General features: G+C 39.3%; 1 protein-coding gene across 1 annotated transcript in view; it reads left to right on the plus strand.

The window, feature by feature from the left end:
• TEKT2 (tektin 2) overlaps positions 1 to 20,136 on the plus strand; it is a 103,555-nt gene extending 83,419 nt beyond the window's left edge. Inside the window, exons 7-9 of the mRNA XM_053707009.1 lie at positions 12,200 to 12,343; positions 12,442 to 12,521; positions 19,835 to 20,136. Coding sequence (XP_053562984.1) covers positions 12,200 to 12,343; positions 12,442 to 12,521; positions 19,835 to 20,048 — 438 coding nt within the window. The 3' untranslated portion in view covers positions 20,049 to 20,136. The remainder of the gene's footprint in view (positions 1 to 12,199; positions 12,344 to 12,441; positions 12,522 to 19,834) is intronic.
• The last annotated feature ends 437 nt before the right edge of the window (positions 20,137 to 20,573 follow it).

The raw sequence follows: 20,573 nt of genomic DNA on the forward strand, positions 1-20,573 counted from the left end.
GGATTTTAGCCAAAGCACCCTCCGCGCTACTATAGCAAAACCTGAGTTTTTCACCGCCAATTTCGTTATTTGAAAGGCGGCATCCAATATAAAGGAATTAGCTAATTTTAATGCGTGAATTCTGTCCATGACTTCTTCATAGGAAGTCTCTTTCTGGAGCGACCTTTCTAGTTCCTCGAACCAAAAGGACGCCGCTGAAGTGACAGTAATAACACACGTAGCTGGTTGAAGGATGAACCCTTGCTGAACAAAAATCTTTTTAAGCAATCCTTCCAATTTTTTATCCATAGAATCTTTGAAAGCGCAGCTGTCCTCTATAGGAATAGTAGTGCGCTTCGCTAGTGTTGAAACAGCACCCTCAACCTTCGGGACCGTCTGCCATGCGTCCCTTCTAGGGTCTACTATGGGAAACATTTTCTTAAATATAGGAGGTGGGGCAAAGGGTACACCTGGCTTCTCCCACTCCTTTTCCACTATGTTCGCTACCCTTTTGGGTATTGGAAAGGCGTCGTCGTGCACTGGGACCTCTACAAATTTGTCCAATTTGCACAACTTCTCTGGTACTACCATAGAATCACAATCATCCAGAGTAGCTAATACCTCCTTTAGCAAAGCGCGGAGATGTTCTAGCTTAAACTTAAATGCTACTATATCAGGTTCTGCCTGTTGAGAAATTTTTCCTGAGTCTGAAATTTCACCCTCAGACAGCCCTTCCTTCACAGCCAATTCTGATTGATGTGAGGGTAAAATAGATAAAGCATCGTCAGCGTCTGATTGTTCATCCCTTTTATCTGTATTTAAATCTGAACAATCACGCTTTCTCTGAAATGCTGGCAGTTTGGATAAAAGATTTGCTATAGAATTATCCACTACTGCTGTTAATTGTTGCATAGAAATAAGCACTGGCGCGCTAGGTGTCGCCTGCGCGGGCAAAGCTGGTGTAGACACAGAAGGAGAGGATGTAGAACTATCCCCACTACCTTCATTAGATAAATCATCTTGGGCAACATTATGAAATGTAACAGAGCTGTCCTCATTTTGTTTGGACGCTATGGCACAATTATCACAAACACTTGAAGGGGGAACCACATTTGTCTCTACACACACAGAACATAGGTTATCTGATGGCACAGACATGTTAAACAGATTTAGGCAGGCAAACAATGCAATAAAAACGATTTTAAACAAAAACGTTACTGTCTCTTTAAATAATAAAATGACACACTTTATTTCTGAATGTTCAAAAAACTATGAAGGCAATATCCGATTTTTCTGAAATTTGGACCCCAGTGTCTTAATGCTTAGAAAGTATTGCACAGCAAATATGGAGACTCTAGCTCTTAAAACAAGCAAACCGGAGCTAAATGTTGGATTTAACGGTTTTTATACACCACAATCCCAGCTACAGCATGCTGTAGCTTTTACCTTCCTTAGGGGTCAACCATCCACAGAAATAAGCCTTCTGGAGTCACTTTCTGAGCCACAGGACCCTCTCACATGAAACTGCATGCACTGCCTTAAAATCTACTGCGTAGCTGAAGTGCTAAAATGAGGCCTCCTCCCTCAGTACACTAGAGTGAAGGGGCCTTCCTGACTAGATTTAGGTGTCTAAAGCAAGCCAGATCAATAAAAAACGTCCCCAAGTGTAAATGAGCTTATAAAACATTTCAATTGCCATCATATTGTAATAAAAACCAATCGATTTGGCCCCTAACAGTGTCTACCAGCATAAAAATCAAAAAGGGGAAGCCTGTTATCTTTTTTACTGAGGTGAAAGAAAAATGGCTTACCGTTTTCCCTGAGGGGAAAAATGACTGTCATCTAGCATTAGCCTGTGTTGTTAGAAGGAGACTAGTCATACCTGAAGCAGATGAGTCTGCAAACTGTTACCCCCAACTGAAGTTCTCTGGTTTCAACAGTCCTGCGTGGTAACAGTAATGGATTTTAGTTAACACCACAAACTCCTCACCATCCCCGTGGAGATGCTACTTGTTCAGAGCGGCAAGGAGAATGACTAGGGGGCGGAGCCAGAGGGGGAGCTATATGGACAGCTCTTGCTGTGTGCTCTCCTTGCCTTTCCCTGTGGGGGAGAATATTTCCCACAAGTAATGGATGACGCCGTGGACCGGACACACCAATGTTGGAGAAAAGGGGACTTTGGACCACTGAGCAACAGACCAGGTCTGTTTTTCTTTAGCCCAGGTAAGGCGCTTCTGATGTTGTTTGTTGTTCAGGAGTGGCTTGACAAGAGGAATACGACATTTGAAGCCCATGTCCAGGATCCGTCTGTGTGTGGTGGCTCTTGATGCACTGACTCCAGCCTCAGTCCACTCCTTGTGAAAGTCCCCAACACTTTTGAATGGCCTTTTCCTGACAATCCTCTCCAGGCTGCAGTCATCCCTGCTGCTTGTGCACCTCTTTCTTCCACACTTTTCCCTTCCACATAACTTTCTATTAATGTGCTTTGATACAGCACTTTGGGAACATCCAACTTCTTTTGCAATTACATTTTGAGGCTTTCCCTCCTTATGGAGGGTGTCAATGATGGTTTTCTGCACAACTGTCAGGTCAGCAGTCTTTCCCATGATTGTGATTCCTACTGAACCAGACTGAGAGACCATTTAAAGGCTCAGGAACCCTTTGCATGTGTTATGGCTTAATTAGCTGATTAGAGTGGGACACTTGGAGCCTAGAATATTGCACCTTTTCACCATATTCTAATTTTCTGAGATTGTGGATTTGGGGTTTTCATGAGCTTTAAGCCATAATCATCACAATTATGACAAATCACGGCTTGAACTATCTTGCTTTGCATGTAATGAGTCTATCTCATATATTAGTTTCACCTTTTAAGTTGCATTAGTGAAATAAATTAACTTTTGCACGATATTCTAATTTTTCGAGTTTCACCTGTATGTCTTGATGTGTTTTGTGTCACTTTTTTGTTTTGTCAAACAGTTAACCAGAGCTCTGAGGTTATGGTAATCATTTTAGCGTGAATCGCAATTGCTCACACGTTCGCGTTTACTTTCAACTTGTAATACAAGTGCTACATCTGATATTGCTTGTGTGTAACTGTTAGCAAACCACTGGTAAGCTGGCCCATAATTGAAATAATGGGGAATGTTCTTTATATTACAGACAATTTAGAATAAACGTATATATTAGCACTATCTGGATAATATACAAAAGCGTTCTGAATAAAATGAAATCTTCCCCAGCGGGTTTATATGTACCCCATTTATAATGTGATTCATAAATTACACGTGAAAATGTAATTTAATAGTGAACAAATAATAGAAATATTGGAACCTGCAATCAGCAATAATAAATCATATGTGGGAATAATTGAGAAGTGTATGCTACATCAGAATAATGTAACAAATGTAATTATGCAATTTTCACTATAAATATCAGTATAGCAAGATATTTCATAATAAAACACAGTAGAACATTAACTATCAGACTCATATTACTTGTACCACACTAAGCAAAATATGGAGAAAACAATTGCAATAACTTTATTAAAATAGTGAGCAAACCAAGTACTATGGATATAAGAGAATGTAGTGTGTAATCCTTGGTTAAAGGGACACTGAACCCAATTTTTTTCTTTCATGATTCAGAGCGAGCATGCAATTTTAAGCAACTTTCTAATTTACTCCTTTTAGCAAATTTTCTTCATTCTCTTGGAATCTTTAATTGAAAACCAAGAATGTAAGTTTAGATGCCGGCCCATTTTTGGTAAACAACCTGGGTTGTTCTTGCTGATTGGTGGATTGATTTAAACGACCAATAAACAAGTGCTGAACCAAAAAAAATACTTAGATGCAAATAAAGATAGCAAGAGAAAGTAGAAAAATTGATAATAGGAGTAAATTAGAAAGTTGCTTAAAATTGCATGCTCTATCTGAATCATAAAAGAAAAAATTTGGGTTCAGTGTCCCTTTAATTGAAACTTGTTGATGCTTTTTGTGTTCTGTTCTGACAGCACTGTGAGATATGGGTCTTGTGTTAAAGGGATATGAAACCTAAACATTTTCCATGTTTCATATGGAGCATACAATTTTAAACAAATTTCCAATTTACTTACTCAGGGGTCAACAAAACTGTTTAAAATTTAGGAGCCAGTAAGAATATTTAAGAGCAAGACATACTTTTTGGAGCCGGACAGTGGAATATTATATAAATTTATGGAGCATAACCCAAAATGTTAGGAGCCAGGGGTTAAATTCTAGGAGACAGTGGATCCTTGGCTCCTAGGTTTGTAGAGCCCTAAATTATATTATCAAATTTGTTTAATTCTCTTGGTATCCTTTGTTGAAGGAGCAGCAATGCACTACTGGGAGCTAGCCGAAGACATTTGGTTAGCCAATGACAAGAGGTATATATGTGCAGCCACAAATCAACAGCTAGTTTCCAGTAGTGTATTGCTGCTCCTGAGCTTACCTATATATGCTTTTCAATCAAGGATACCAAGAGAGTAAAGCAAATTTGATAATAAAGGTAAACTGGAAAGCTCTATCTAAATCTTGAAAGAAAAAAATGGGTTTCATGTTCCTTTAAGTTTAAATACATTTTTATAAATATTAATAACGTTATAAAAATTAAATTTTTTTGTAAATACTTGACTACAAAATCGCACTGAATGAGCGTAATTAATTGCTTCTTGCCACTTAAATTAATAGTTGTAGGATATGTCACATATTTCCTTGTTATAAGCGCATTTTCGTAATGTAGATTATAAATTTACAGAAATGTTTGTTTTAAAAAACATAATTTATGCATGGCAGAAACTGTTCAATTGTATTTATCCAATAAAAAAGAGATAGGGAGACGTATCCAACACAGGCCTTGTACACACATATGGTATGTTGTTGGCAATATAACCATATGAAAATTATTATATAAATATAATATATTTGAACAAATAGGCCTCCTGATGTCCTAAAAAAGAAAGAAAGAATGCTGGCAGAAAACGCAGATCTGCCCAAGTCCTTGATTCCCTTCCAAGATTGTCTGCTTTCTATACTTTATTGATCTTTGAAGATGACTTCCATAAAATTATGTCAGTGTGAATTGGAAATCTGACAGAACACCATGGTGGATATCAAACATTACATGCCAAAACTATGTACCAACAAGATGGCCCAAGATGACCCTTTAATAGGCCAGAAACAACAGCAGAAATAATAGAGTACATTTTTCCAACGTTAATACAAACTGGGTTGATATATGCAGCATCAAAAGATTTACCATAAAATAGTGGGATGCTTTGTGGTATCAATGACAGAACAAATTTGCAGAATGCCCTGATTATTCAAGCAACTCAAAAACCATGTCTTGCTTTGGCATGTCATCAGTACAAAGACAAAGGGGCCTATTTACTATGGTGCGAGCGGACATGATCCGATATAGCGGATCATGTCTGCTGCACATCGATAAATGCCGACAGCAATACGCTCTTTAGACCGCTGCTTCAAAACTTCTTTAGGCTCGCCGGAAACATGGGGCATCAAGCTCGATATGGAGCTTTATAAATATGCCCCAAAGGATTTAAACCACTGAATGTAAATCACCACCACCAGTACAAAGTTGGTGAACCCTATACTACTGCTTCAAATACAAACAGTTCAAAATTGTGAAACTGCACTTTTCCAATTACAAATTAAATACATTATCTGAAACTAATAATCATCATTCTAAAACTAAACTTGGGAAATCCATCTATATAAACAAACTGCTCATTATTCTTTATCTAAAAATTTATTTAGTGTCGCATACCTCATACTCTTTATACAGCATACCATTGGTCTGAAATTACCAGATACATCCATGTTGTTATATGTTACATGACAAAAGCAGTTTTGCTGGGATCAGGGTCTGATTTATTTCTAATAAATTCCAATATTAAAGGGATATGAAACCCAATTTCTTTCATGTAATTAGCAAGAGTCCATGAGCTAGTGACGTATGGGATATACATTCCTACCAGGAGGGGCAAAGTTTCCCAAACCTTAAAATGCCTATAAATACACCCCTCACCACACCCACAATTCAGTTTTACAAACTTTGCCTCCTATGGAGGTGGTGAAGTAAGTTTGTGCTAGATTCTACGTTGATATGCGCTCCGCAGCAGGTTGGAGCCCGGTTTTCCTCTCAGCGTGCAGTGAATGTCAGAGGGATGTGAGGAGAGTATTGCCTATTTGAATGCAATGATCTCCTTCTACGGGGTCTATTTCATAGGTTCTCTGTTATCGGTCGTAGAGATTCCTCTCTTACCTCCCTTTTCAGATCGACGATATACTCTTATATATATACCATTACCTCTGCTGATTTTCGTTTCAGTACTGGTTTGGCTTTCTACAACATGTAGATGAGTGTCCTGGGGTAAGTAAGTAAGCTTATTTTCTGTGACACTCTAAGCTATGGTTAGGCACTTTTTTATAAAGTTCTAAATATATGTATTCAAACATTTATTTGCCTTGACTCAGGATGTTCAACATTCCTTATTTTCAGACAGTCAGTTTCATACTTGGGATAAATGCATTTGTTTCAATCCTTTTTTCTTACCTTAAAAAATTTGACTTTTTCCCTGTGGGCTGTTAGGCTCGCGGGGGCTGAAAATGCTTCATTTTATTGCGTCATTCTTGGCGCGGACTTTTTTGGCGCAAAATTTTTTTTCTGTTTCCGGCGTCATACGTGTCGCCGGAAGTTGCGTCATTTTTTGACGTTTTTTTGCGTCAAAAGTGTCGGCGTTCCGGATGTGGCGTCATTTTTGGCGCCAAAAGCATTTAGGCGCCAAATAATGTGGGCGTCTTTTTTGGCGCTAAAAAATATGGGCGTCATTTTTGTCTCCACATTATTTAAGTCTCATTATTTATTGCTTCTGGTTGCTAGAAGCTTGTTCACTGGCATTTTTTTCCCATTCCTGAAACTGTCATTTAAGGAATTTGATTAATTTTGCTTTATATGTTGTTTTTTCTTTTACATATTGCAAGATGTTCCACGTTGCAACTGAGTCAGAAGATACTTCAGGAAAATCGCTGCCCAGTGCTGGAGCTACCAAGCTAAGTGTATCTGCTATAAACTTTTGGTATCTGTTTCTCCAGCTGTTGTTTGTATTGCATGTCATGACAAACTTATTAATGCAGATAAAATTTCCTTTAGTACTGTTACATTACCTGTTGCTGTTCCGTCAACATTTAATTTTCAGAGTGTTCCTGATAACATAAGAGATTTTATTTTTTAAATCCATTAAGAAGGCTATGTCTGTTATTTCTCCTTCTAGTATACATAAAAGTCTTTTAAAAACTTCTCTTTTTTCAGATGAATTTTTAAATGAACATCATCATTCTGATACTGATAATGGTTCTTCTGGTTCAGAGGTTTCTGTCTCAGAGGTTGATGCTGATAAATCTTTGTATTTGTTCAAGATGGAATTTATTCGTTCTTTACTTAAAGAAGTATTAATTGCATTAGAAATAGAGGATTCTGGTCCTCTTGATACTAAATCTAAACGTTTAAATAAGGTTTTTAAATCTCCTGTAGTTATTCCAGAAGTGTTTTCTCTCCCTGATGCTATTTCTGAAGTAATTTCCAGGGAATGGAATAATTTGGGTAATTCATTTACTCCTTCTAAACGTTTAAGCAATTATATCCTGTGCCATCTGACAGATTAGAGTTTTGGGACAAAATCCCTAAGGTTAATGGGGCTGTCTCTACTCCTGCTAAACGTACTACTATTCCTATGGCAGATAGTACTTCATTTAAGGATCCTTTAGATAGGAAAATTGAATCCTTTCTAAGAAAAGCTTACTTATGTTCAGGTAATCTTCTTAGACCTGCTATATTTTTAGCGGATGTTGCTGCAGCTTCAACTTTTTGGTTAGGAGCTTTAGCGCAACAAGTAACAGATCATAATTTTATAGCATTATTATTATTCTATAAAATGCTAATAATTTTATTTGTGATACCATCTTTTGATATCATTAGAGTTGATGTCAGGTATATGTCTCTAGCTATTTTAGCTAGAAAAGCTTTATGGCTTAAAACTTGGAATGCTGATATGTCTTCTAAGTCAACTTTGCTTTCCCTTTCTTTCCAGGGTAATAAATTATTCGATTTTCAGTTGGATTCTATTATCTCAACTGTTACTGGAGGGAAGGGAACTTTTTTACCAAAGGATAAAAAAAAAAAAAAAAAATCTAAGGTAAATTTAGGTCTAATAATCATTTTCGTTCCTTTCCTCGCAACAAGGAACAAAAGCCTGATCTTTCATCCTCAGGAGCGGTATCAGTTTGGAAACCATTTCCAGTTTGGAATATATCCAAGCCTTATAGAAACCTATAGCCAGCTCCTAAATACTCATGAAGGTGCGGCCCTCATTCCAGCTCAGCTGGTATGGGGCAGTTTACGTTTTCTTCAAGGAAATTTGGATCAATTCCGTTCACAATCTCTGGTTTCAGAACATTGTTTCAGAAAGGTACAGAATTGGCTTCAAGTTAAGGCCTCCTGCAAAGAGATTTTTTTTTTTTTCTTTCCCGTGTCCCAGTAAACACAGCAAAGGCTCAGCATTTCTGAAATGTGTTTCAGATCTAGAGTTGGCTGGAGTAATTATGCCAGTTCCAGTCCTGGAACAGGGGCTGGGGTTTTATTCTATCTCTTCATTGTACCAAAGAAGGTCAATTCCTTCAGACCAGTTCCGGATCTATCTATATTGAATCGTTATGTAAGGATACCAACATTCAAGATGGTAACTGTAGGACTATCCTGCCTTTTGTTTAGCAAGGGCATTATATGTCTACAATAGATTTACAGGATGCATATCTGCATATTCCGATTCATCCAGATCACTTTTAGTTTCTGAGATTCTCTTTTTAGACAAGCATTACCAGTTTTGTGGCTCTACCGTTTGGCCTAGCGTCAGCTCCAAGAATTTTTTTCAAAGGTTCTCGGTGCCCTTCTGTCTGTAATCAGAGAACAGGGTTTTGGTATTTCCTTTTTTTGAACGATATCTTGGTACTTGCTCAGTCTTTACTTTTTCGCAGAATCTCATACGAATCGACTTGTGTTGTTTCTTCAAGATCAAGGTTGGAGGATCAATTTACTAATCAGTTCATTGTTTCCTCAGACAAGGGTAACCTTTTTAGGTTTCCAGATAGATTCAGTGTCTATGACTCTGTCCTTGTCAGATAAGAGAAGTTTAACATTGATATCAGCTTGTCAAAACCTTCAGTCACAATCATTCCCTTTGGTAGCCTTATGCATGGAAATTTTAGGTCTTAGGACTGCCGCATCGGATGCGATCTCCTTTGCTCATTTTCACATGCGACCTCTTCAGCTCTGTATGCTGAACCAGTGGTGCAGGGATTACACAAAGATATCTCAATTAATATCTTTAAACCGATTATACGACACTCTCTGACATGGTGGACAGTTCACCATCGTTTAGTTCAGGGGGCTTCTTTGTTCTTCCGACCTGGACTATAATCTCAACAGATGCAAGTCTTACAGGTTGGGGAGCTGTGTGGGGGTCTCTGACGGCACAAGGGGTTTGGGAATCTCAGGAGGTGAGATTACCGATCAATATTTTTGAACTCCGTGCAATTTTCAGAGCTCTTCAGTCTTGGCCTCTTCTGAAGAGAGAATTGTTCATTTGTTTTCAGATAGACAATGTCACAGCTGTGGCATACATCAATCATCAAGGAGGGACTCACAGTCCTCTGGCTATGAAAAAAGTATCTCGAATTTTGGTTTGGGCGGAATCCAGCTCCTGTCTAATCTCTGCGGTTCATATCCCAGGTATAGACAATTGGGAAGCGGATTATCTCAGTTGCCAAACGTTGCATCCGGGCGAATGGTCTCTTCACCCAGAGGTATTTCTTCAGATTGTTCAAATGTGGGAACTCCCAGAAATAGATCTGATGGCTTCTCATCTAAACAAGAAATTTCCCTGGTATCTGTCCAGATCCCGGGATCCTCGGGCGGAAGCAGTGGATACATTATCACTTCCTTGGAAGTATCATCCTGCCTATATCTTTCCGCCTATAGTTCTTCTTCCAAGAGTATTCTCCAAGATTCTAAGGAATGCTCGTTTGTCCTGCTGGTAGCTCCAGCATGGCCTCACAGGTTTTGGTATGCGGATCTTGTCCGGATGGCCTCTTGCCAGCTGTGGACTCTTCCGTTAAGACCAGACTTTCTGTCGCAAGGTCCTTTTTTCCATCAGGATCTCAAATCCTTAAATTTTAAGGTATGGAGTTTGAACGCTTGATTCTTGGTCAAAGAAGGTTTCTCTGAATCTGTGATTAATACTATGTGACAGGCTCGTAAATCTGTATCTAGTGAGATATATTATAGAGTCTGGAAGACTTATATTTCTTAGTGTCTTTCTCATCATTTTTTCTTGGCATTCTTTTTGAATACCGAGAATTTTTCAGTTTCTTCAGGATGGTTTAGATAAAGGTTTGTCCGCAAGTTCCTTGAAAGGACAAATCTCTGCTCTTTCTGTTCTTTTTTCACAGAAGGATTGCTAATCTTCCTGATATTTCATTGTTTTGTACAAGCTTTGGTTCGTATAAAACCTGTCATTAAGTCAATTTCTCCTCCTTGGAGTTTGAATTTGGTTCTGGGGGCTTTTCAAACTCCTCCTTTTGAACCCATGCATTCTTTGGTCGTTATATTACTTTCTTGGAAAGTTTTGTTTCTTTTGGCCATCTCTTCTGCCAGAAGAGTCTCTGAATTATCTGCTCTTTCTTGTGAGTCTCCTTTTCTGATTTTTCATCAGGATGAGGCGGTGCTGCGAACTTCTTTTGAATTTTTTACCTAAGGTTGTGAATTCTAACAACCTTAGTAGAGAAATTGTGGTTCCTTTATTATGTCCTAATCCTATGAATTCTAAGGAGAAATCATTGCATTCTTTGGATGCTGTTAGAGCTTTGTATTATTTGTCATCTTTTCCGGTTCTAGAAAAGGCCAGAAAGCTTCTGCCATTTCTTTGGCATCTTGGTTGAAATCTTTATTTCATCATGCTTATGTCGAGTCGGGTAAAACTCCGCCTCTAAGGATTACAGTTCATTCTACTAGGTCAGTTTCTACTTCCTGGGCGTTTAGGAATGAAGCTTCGATTGATCAGATTTGCAAAGCAGCAACTTGGTCCTCTTTGCATACTTTTTCTAAATTCTACCATTTTGATGTGTTTTCTTCTTCTGAAGCAGTTTTTGGTAGAAAAGTACTTCAGGCAGTGGTTTCAGTTTGAATCTTCTGCTTATGTTTTTCATTAAACTTTATTTGGGTGTGGATTATTTTCAGCAGGAATTGGCTGTCTTTATTTTATCCCTCCCTCTCTAGTGACTCTTGTGTGGAAAGATCCACATCTTGGGTAGTCATTATCCCATACGTCACTAGCTCATGGACTCTTGCTAATTACATGAAAGAAAACATAATTTATGTAAGAACTTACCTGATAAATTCATTTCTTTCATATTAGCAAGAGTCCATGAGGCCCGCCCTTTTTTGTGGTGGTTATGATATTTTTGTATAAAGCACAATTATTCCAATTCCTTATTTTATATGCTTTCGCACTTTTTTCTTATCACCCCACTTCTTGGCTATTCGTTAAACTGAATTGTGGGTGTGGTGAGGGGTGTATTTATAGGCATTTTAAGGTTTGGGAAACTTTGCCCCTCCTGGTAGGAATGTATATCCCATACGTCACTAGCTCATGGACTCTTGCTAATATGAAAGAAATGAATTTATCAGGTAAGTTCTTACATAAATTATGTTATTTTTCTTTCTTGAGTTAGACAGAGCATGCAATTTAAAACAACTTTCTAATTTACTCCTATTCTTAAAAAAAATCAGGAATCCAAGCTAAGGATCCGGCCCATTTTTGGTACATTTAGACACCAATCAGCAAGCGCTACCCAGGTGCTGAACCAAAAATTGACTGGTTCCTAAGCTTACATTCTTGCTTATTCAAATAAGGATACCAAGAGAACGAAGAAAATTGATAATAGGAGTAAATTAGAAAGTAGCTTAAAATTGTATTCTCTGTCTGAATCATGAAAGTTTCATTTTGACTAGACTATTCCTTTAAGGTTGCATTTCAAATATTTTTATATCAAATTGTAAATTACAGTAACTCATGAAAGTGGCTGTCTTCTTTTGCTTTAACCTTTCCATATCCCTCTTTACACAGACTAGGGAAGAGATAGAAGACACAGAGCAGGATATCAGGCGACTGGAACAGGATCTTAAAGACAAGAATGGACCACTGAAGCTGGCTCATACGCGCCTGGAAACTCGCACTTATAGACCAAATGTGGAGCTCTGTAGGGATCAGGTACAAGACAGCAATTAATGCTGTAAAATGAAGAGATAACTATTTACCTAAGACTTGGTTCAATCATCTCAATCATTGTTGACCCTTACTTTACCCAGGTGCAATATGGCTTGACGGATGAAGTTCACCAGCTGGAGGGTACCATTGCTGCCCTGAAGCAGAAACTAGCTCAGACACAGTATGTTTTCATCTCATAGATTACTACTAACAAATAAGTGGGGGTTGTATATCTGTAGAATACGACAAAAAGATGAAGGTAGCACTCTTAGCAACAGGAAAACACCTTTAATAGGAGCAATGTTTCGTTGCTCCTATTAAAGGTGTTTTCCTGTTGCTAAGAGTGCTACCTTCATCTTTTTGTCCTATTTGATTCCTTCAGATCTTGGTTGGGGTCTGTGAAGGTTTGAGCACCTATTTCCTGCAAATCCTGCAGTGTTATATATGGAGGGGATGACCCAGGAGTGCTGATCCTAACATCACTTTATCTATATCTGTAGAATACATAAGTGCTCACTCATCATTAAACTTTGTTTGGAAAATATCTCTAGGTTTTCCATATCATCAGTTTATAACATATGAGGGAATTTGTATTATTAGTATTAATATGATTTGATTCTGTGATATTTTTTTTAAAGTTGGAACATTGATGAAGAATTGTCCACAGCTCTATGCATTAGAGATCTACTTTTTTTCTTTATGTTAGTTTTTGCATGACAAAAATATGTGTTAATGAGTTTTACTAAAGTAACCAATATAAGAAACAGTGAAAAGTGAAGGTTATGAAACACCCAGGAGGTGGCGCACTAAAAATAACTAGTGAAAAAAAAGTGAATTGGTAGAAATGTTTGTAATGTGAAAAAATGTTACAAACATTTTTTTGGGTTTTGAAAGGTGTATGAATGATAAGTGGACTCTCAGGAATGAGGAAAAATTAGTGAAATGGTAAAATATTATTTAACATGCTAAAGTAATAAATTAATACATTCTGGTGACAAATCTGAAATTGGTTAACCTTAATAAATGACAGAAATAGTGTTCATGTTAAAGAAACAAAAGTTCAATTGCTGAATTTTTTTTCAATCCAAGTAAAAAAGGAGTATATCAGGCAGCTCCACTTGGGGGAATGATCTCCGTTCACCTCAATGATCTAGGTTAGATCATTTCTAAGCTTAACCAATATAAGGTTCATATTCTGCTGAGATAGAAGCTAATGGAAAGACGCCGTAGCCTTACATTAAAAAAAAAAAAAGATATTGTATCATATTTACAAAATGTTTCTCAACATTATTGGTAATAATTTTCTCTAAAGATAACCTTTTTAAACATTGAAATGTTATTCCTAATATAAATCAGATTACTGAACATATTGATTATTTTAAGATTTATTTACTTTTAAATTTATACCATAGCTGACATATTTTTTTGAAATATATATTTTACTAATAACCATGATGTGCAGCAGGTATGTACAAACATGCCAAAAATGCTGAGAGCAACAGAACAATCAAATAGTTGATTTCTCTTGTAAGGTGTATCCAGTCCACGGATCATCCATTACTTGTGGGATATTCTCCTTCCCAACAGGAAGCTGCAAGAGGATCACCCACAGCAGAGCTGTCTATATAGCTCCTCCCCTAACTGCCACCTCCAGTCATTCTCTTGCAGCTCTCGACAAGCATGGAAGCAGTTAGAGAGATGTGGTGTAATTTAGTTGTTTTTCTTCAATTCAAAAGTTTGTTATTTTTAAATGGTACCGGAGTTGTACTATTTTGGTCTCAGGCAGAAAATAGAAGAAGAATCTGCCTGTGGTCTCTAATGATCTTAGCAGGTTGTAACTAAGATCCATTGCTGTTCTCACACATAACTGAAGAGAGAGGTAACTTCAGCTTGGGGAATGGCGTGCAGGGTATCCTGCTATGAGGTATGTGCAGTCTAAATTTTTCTAGAGAAATGTATATGCTAGAAAATGCTGTTGATACCGGATTTATTTAAGGTAAGCCTGATTACAGTGATTTAATAACGACTAGTATCATGCTTACTATTAGAGGTAACACTCTTATTATTTTTTCAAATTACTGAAATATAAAACGTTTGCTGGGAGTGCTTAAACGTTTTTTATATGCTTTTTGGTGATAAAACTTTATTGGGGCCCAGTTTTTTTCCACATGACTGGCTAAAATTTGCCTAGGGATAGTTTTGTTAGGCCTCTCACTGTGTAGACAGGAGTGGGAGGGGCCTAATTTCGCACCTAAATGTGCATTAGCTTTTGCAGACTGAGACATCCAGTTTCCCTGAAAGAGTCCCCTGAATGCTTAGGACCTCTCTGAAGGGTTTTGGTGCTTTCCAAAGTCGTTTGTATGGCAAGGTAGGGCCACAGTAGAGCTGTGGCAGTTTGTTGTGACTTTTAAAAAACGTCTATTTCGTTTTTTGATCCGTTTTTTAAACTAAGGGGTTAATCATCCATTTGCAAGTGGGTGCAATGCTCTGTTAGCCTATTATACACACTGTAAAAATTTCGTTTGATTTACTGCTTTTTTTCACTGTTTTTCAAATTCTGACCTTTTTTATTTTTCTTAAAGGCACAGTACCGTTTTTATTTTTGCTTGTTAACTTTCTGTAAAGTGTTTTCCAAGCTTGCTGGTCTCATTGCTAGTCTGTTTAAACATGTCTGACATAGAGGAAACTCGTTGTTCATTATGTTTAGAAGCCATGGTGGAACCCCCTCTTAGAATGTGTACCAAATGTACTGATTTCACTTTAAGTTATAAAGACCATATTCTGTCTTTAAAAGATTTATCACCAGAGGAATCTGACAAGGGGGAAGTTATGCCGACTAACTCGCCCCACGTGTCAGAGCCTTTGACTCCCGCTCAAGGGACTCACGCCCAAGAGGCGCCAAGTACATCTAGCGCGCCCATGGCGTTTACTTTACAAGACATGGCGGCAGTCATGGATAATACACTGTCAGCGGTATTATCCAGACTACCTGGGTTACGAGGAAAGCGAGACAGCTCTGGGGTTAGAATAAATACAGAGCACACTGACGCTTTAGTAGCTATGTCTGATACCCCCTCACAATATGCAGAAGCTGAGGAAGGAGAGCTTCTTTCTGTGGTTGGCTTCAACCTGATTCTGATATGTCAACATTTAAATTTAAGCTTGAACACCTCCGTGTGTTGCTCAGGGAGGTTTTAGCTGCTCTGAATGACTGTGATACTATTGCAGTGCCAGAGAAATTGTGCAGATAGGATAAATACTATGCAGTGCCTGTTTACACTGATGTTTTTCCAATACCTAAAAGGTTTTCAGAAATTATTACTAAGGAATGGGATAGACCAGGTGTACCGTTCTCTCCCCCTCCTATTTTTAAGAAAATGTTTCCAATAGATGCCACCACACGGGACTTATGGCAGACAGTCTCTAAGGTGGAGGGAGCAGTTTCTACCCTAGCTAAGCGTACTACTATCCCCGTCGAGGACAGTTGTGCTTTCTTAGATCCAATGGATAAAAAGTTAGAGGGTAACCTTAAGAACATGTTTATTCAACAAGGTTTTATTCTACAGCCTCTTGCATGCATTGCCCTAGTCACTGCTGCGGCGGCCTTCTGGTTTGAGTCTCTGGAAGAGGCTTTACAGGTAGAGACCCCATTGGACGATATACTTGACAAGCTTAGAGCACTTAGGCTAGCCAATTCATTTGTTTCTGATGCCATTGTTCATTTGACTAAACTAACGGCTAAGAATTCTGGTTTTGCTATTCAGGCGTGTAGGGCGCTATGGCTTAAATCATGGTCAGCTGACGTTACTTCAAAGTCTAAGCTTCTTAATATTCCCTTCAAGGGGCAGACCCTATTCAGGCCTGGATTGAAGGAGATCATTTCTGATATCACTGGAGGAAAAGGTCATGCCCTTCCTCAGGACAGGTCTAATAAATCAAGGGCCAAACAGACTAATTTGTGCCTTTCGAAACTTTAAGACGAGCGCGGCATCAACTTCCTCTAATACAAAACAAGAGGGAACTTTTGCCCAGTCCAAGTCGGTCTGGAGACCTAACCAGGCTTGGAACAAAGGTAAGCAGGCCAAAAAGCCTGCTGCTGCCTCTAAGACAGCATGAAGGATTGGCCCCCGATCCGGTAACGGATCTAGTAGGGGGCAGACTTTCTCTCTTCGCCCAGGCTTGGGCAAGAGATGTCCAGGATCCCTGGGCGTTGGAAATTGTATCCCAGGGATATCTTCTGGACTTCAAAGCTTCCCCTCCAAAAGGGAGATTTCACCTTTCACAATTATCTGCAAACCAGATAAAGAGAGAGGCATTCTTACATTGTGTTCAAGACCTCCAAGTTATGGGAGTGATCCACCCAGTTCCAAAGGAGGAACAGGGACAAGGCTTCTATTCAAATCTGTTTGTGGTTCCCAAGAAAGAGGGAACCTTCAGACCAATCTTAGATTTCAAGATCGTAAACAAATTTCTCAGGGTCCCATCATTCAAGATGGAGACTATTCATACCATCCTACCTATGATCCAGGAGGGTCAATACATGACTACAGTGGATTTAAAGGATGCTTATCTTCACATTCCGATACACATCATCGGTTTCTCTGGTTTGCCTTCCTGGACAGGCATTACCAGTTTGTAGCTCTTCCCTTTGGGTTAGCTACAGCTCCAAGAATCTTTACGAAGGTTCTGGGGTCACTTCTGGCGGTCCTAAGGCCGCGGGGCATAGCAGTGGCCCCTTATTTAGACGACATTCTGATACAGGCATCAAATTTCCAAATTGCCAAGTCTCATACGGACATAGTTCTGGAATTTCTGAGGTCGCATGGGTGGAAAGTGAACGAAGAGAAGAGTTCTCTATCCCCTCTCACAAGAGTTTCCTTTCTGGGAACTCTGATAGATTCTGTAGAAATGAGGATTTACCTGACAGAGACCAGGTTATCAAAACTTCTAAATTCTTGCCGTTCTTTATTCTACTTCTCGCCCTTCAGTGGCTCAGTGTATGGAAGTAATCGGCTTAATGGTAGCGGCAATGGACATAGTGCCGTTTGCCCGCCTACATCTCAGACCCCTGCAACTCTGCATGCTCAGTCAGTGGAATGGGGATTACACAGATTTGTCCCCTCTACTAAATCTGGATCAAGAGACCAGGGATTCTCTTCTCTGGTGGCTATCTCGGGTCCATCTGTCCAAAGGTATGACCTTTCGCAGGCCAGATTGGACAATAGTAACGACAGATGCCAGCCTTCTAGGCTGGGGGGCAGTCTGGAACTCCCTGAAGGCTCAGGGATCGTGGACTCAGGAGGAGACCCTCCTTCCGATAAACATTCTGGAACTAAGAGCGATATTCAATGCTCTTCAGGCTTGGCCTCAGCTAGCGACAATGAGGTTCATCAGCTTTCAGTCGGACAACATCACGACTGTGGCTTACATCAACCATCAAGGGGGAACAAGGAGTTCCCTAGCGATGTTGGAAGTTTCAAAGATAATTCGTTGGGCAGAGATTCACTCTTGCCACCTATCAGCTATCCATATCCCAGGTGTAGAGAACTGGGAGGCGGATTTTCTAAGTCAACAGACTTTTCATCCGGGGGAGTGGGAACTCCATCCGGAGGTGTTTGCACAATTGGTTCAACGTTGGGGCAAACCAGAACTGGATCTCATGGCGTCTTGCCAGAACGCCAAACTTCCTTGTTACGGATCCAGGTCCAGGGATCCCAAGGCAACGCTGATAGATGCTCTAGCAGCGCCTTGGTCCTTCAACCTGGCTTATGTGTTTCCACCGTTTCCTCTGCTCCCTTGTCTGATTGCCAAAATCAAGCAGGAGAGAGCATCGGTGATTTTGATAGCACCTGCGTGGCCATGCAGGACTTTGTATGCAGATCTGGTGGACATGTCATCCTTTCCACCATGGACTCTGCCTCTGAGACAGGACCTTCTACTTCAGGGTCCTTTCAACCATCCAAATCTAATTTCTCTGAGACTGACTGCCTGGAGATTGAACACTTGATTTTATCAAAGTGTGGCTTCTCCGAGTCAGTCATTGATACCTTAATTCAGGCACGAAAGCCTGTCACCAGGAAAATCTATCATAAGATATGGCGTAAATATCTTTATTGGTGTGAATCCAAGGGTTACTCATGGAGTAAAGTCAGGATTCCCAGGATATTATCTTTTCTCCAAGAAGGATTGGAAAAGGGATTGTCAGCTAGTTCCTTAAAGGGACAGATTTCTGCTCTGTCTATTCTTTTGCACAAGCGTCTGGCGGATGTTCCAGACGTTCAGGCGTTTTGTCAGGCTTTAGTTAGAATCAAGCCTGTGTTTAAACCAGTTGCTCCGCCATGGAGTTTAAATTTGGTTCTTAAAGTTCTCCAAGGGGTTCCGCTTGAACCTCTTCATTCCATAGATATCAAGCTTTTATCTTGGAAAGTTCTGTTTTTGGTAGCTATTTCCTTGGCTCGTAGAGTTTCCGAGTTATCTGCCTTACAGTGTGATTCCCCTTATCTGATCTTCCATGCAGATAAGGTAGTTTTGCGTACCAAACCTGGGTTTTTACCTAAGGTGGTATCTAATAAGAATATCAATCAGGAGATTGTTGTTCCATCATTGTGTCCTAATCCTTCTTCAAAGAAGGAACGTCTATTGCACAATCTTGACGTGGTTCGTGCTTTAAAGTTTTATTTACAAGCTACTAAAGATTTTCGTCAAACATCTGCTTTGTTTGTTGTCTACTCTGGACAGAGGAGAGGCCAAAAGGCTTTGGCAACTCTTTCATTTTGGCTAAGAAGTATAATACGCTTAGCTTATGAGACTGCTGGCCAGCAGCCTCCTGAAAGGATTACAGCTCATTCTACTAGAGCTGTGGCTTCCACATGGGCTTTTAAAAATGAGGCTTCTGTTGAACAGATTTGCAAGGCGGCGACTTGGTCTTCGCTTCATACTTTTTCAAAGTTTTATAAATTTGATACTTTTGCTTCTTCGGAGGCTATTTTTGGGAGAAAGGTTTTACAGGCAGTGGTACCTTCCGTTTAAGTACCTGCCTTGTCCCTTCCTTCATCCGTGTACTTTAGCTTTGGTATTGGTATCCCACAAGTAATGGATGATCCGTGGACTGGATACACCTTACAAGAGAAAACATAATTTATGCTTACCTGATAAATTTATTTCTCTTGTGGTGTATCCAGTCCACGGCCCGCCGTGTCATTTTAAGGCAGGTATATTTTATTTTTAAACTACAGTCACCACTGCACCCTATAGTTTCTCCTTTCTCTGCTTGTCTTCGGTCGAATGACTGGATATGGCAGTTAGGGGAGGAGCTATATAGACAGCTCTGCTGTGGGTGATCCTCTTGCAGCTTCCTGTTGGGAAGGAGAATATCCCACAAGTAATGGATGATCCGTGGACTGGATACACCACAAGAGAAATAAATTTATCAGGCAAGCATAAATTATGTTTTTTATTGTACAGGTGAAAAGCATCTCTTTTCTCTTCCAATAGGGATGCCCTGGATGCACTGTATAAGCATCTTGCTCGTATAGAAAGTGATATCAAGTGCAAGGAGCACTCTCTCAACATGGATAAAAAATGTATGGATACCCGCCAGAAACTTACCCAGCCTGCTGACAAATATGCGGTGACCTTGGACACATTTAACCGAACCGCTAACCGCAATCTTTCACCCCTGAAGAGCCGCCAGCTAGAACTCTGCTAGAGTTGAGAAAGGGATGTCCAGCTATTACAGCCTTTTGCAACATACCACTTTAACCTCCAAGATGCTAGAAATAAATTCGTAATGATTACACTGTGTGCTTCATTTCTTAGAAAAAAAAACAAAAAACTGCAAAACATTGTTTTAGACAAATGTATCACTTTGCAAAGACTTAAATATATTAAAACTAACAAAAGGGATCCACATTTTCTTAAATAAGACATATATAACATATAAAAACAGTATACTAAGGCCTAGATTACAAATGAAGCGCAATCAATAGTCCAGGGTGCTTTATCTTGCACTTGGTTGTGTGATAAGAATAACACATAATCTGGTATTACAAGTGGACAGTTACAAATTTTAACCAGTACATCTTAACATAGCCAGATTATTTTAGCCTGTCCTATACTTTTAATGGATAGCACAGGGAGTACTATTAAAGTACTCATTGCACTCATAATACAAGAAGGGTTGCCAGTTTTTCTTCATAAAAATACCAGACAACCTATAGGTGTTAGGGCAAGG

Source organism: Bombina bombina, chromosome 3, assembly GCF_027579735.1.
Source record: "Bombina bombina isolate aBomBom1 chromosome 3, aBomBom1.pri, whole genome shotgun sequence".
In the NCBI taxonomy this organism is placed as follows: Eukaryota; Metazoa; Chordata; class Amphibia; order Anura; family Bombinatoridae; genus Bombina; species Bombina bombina.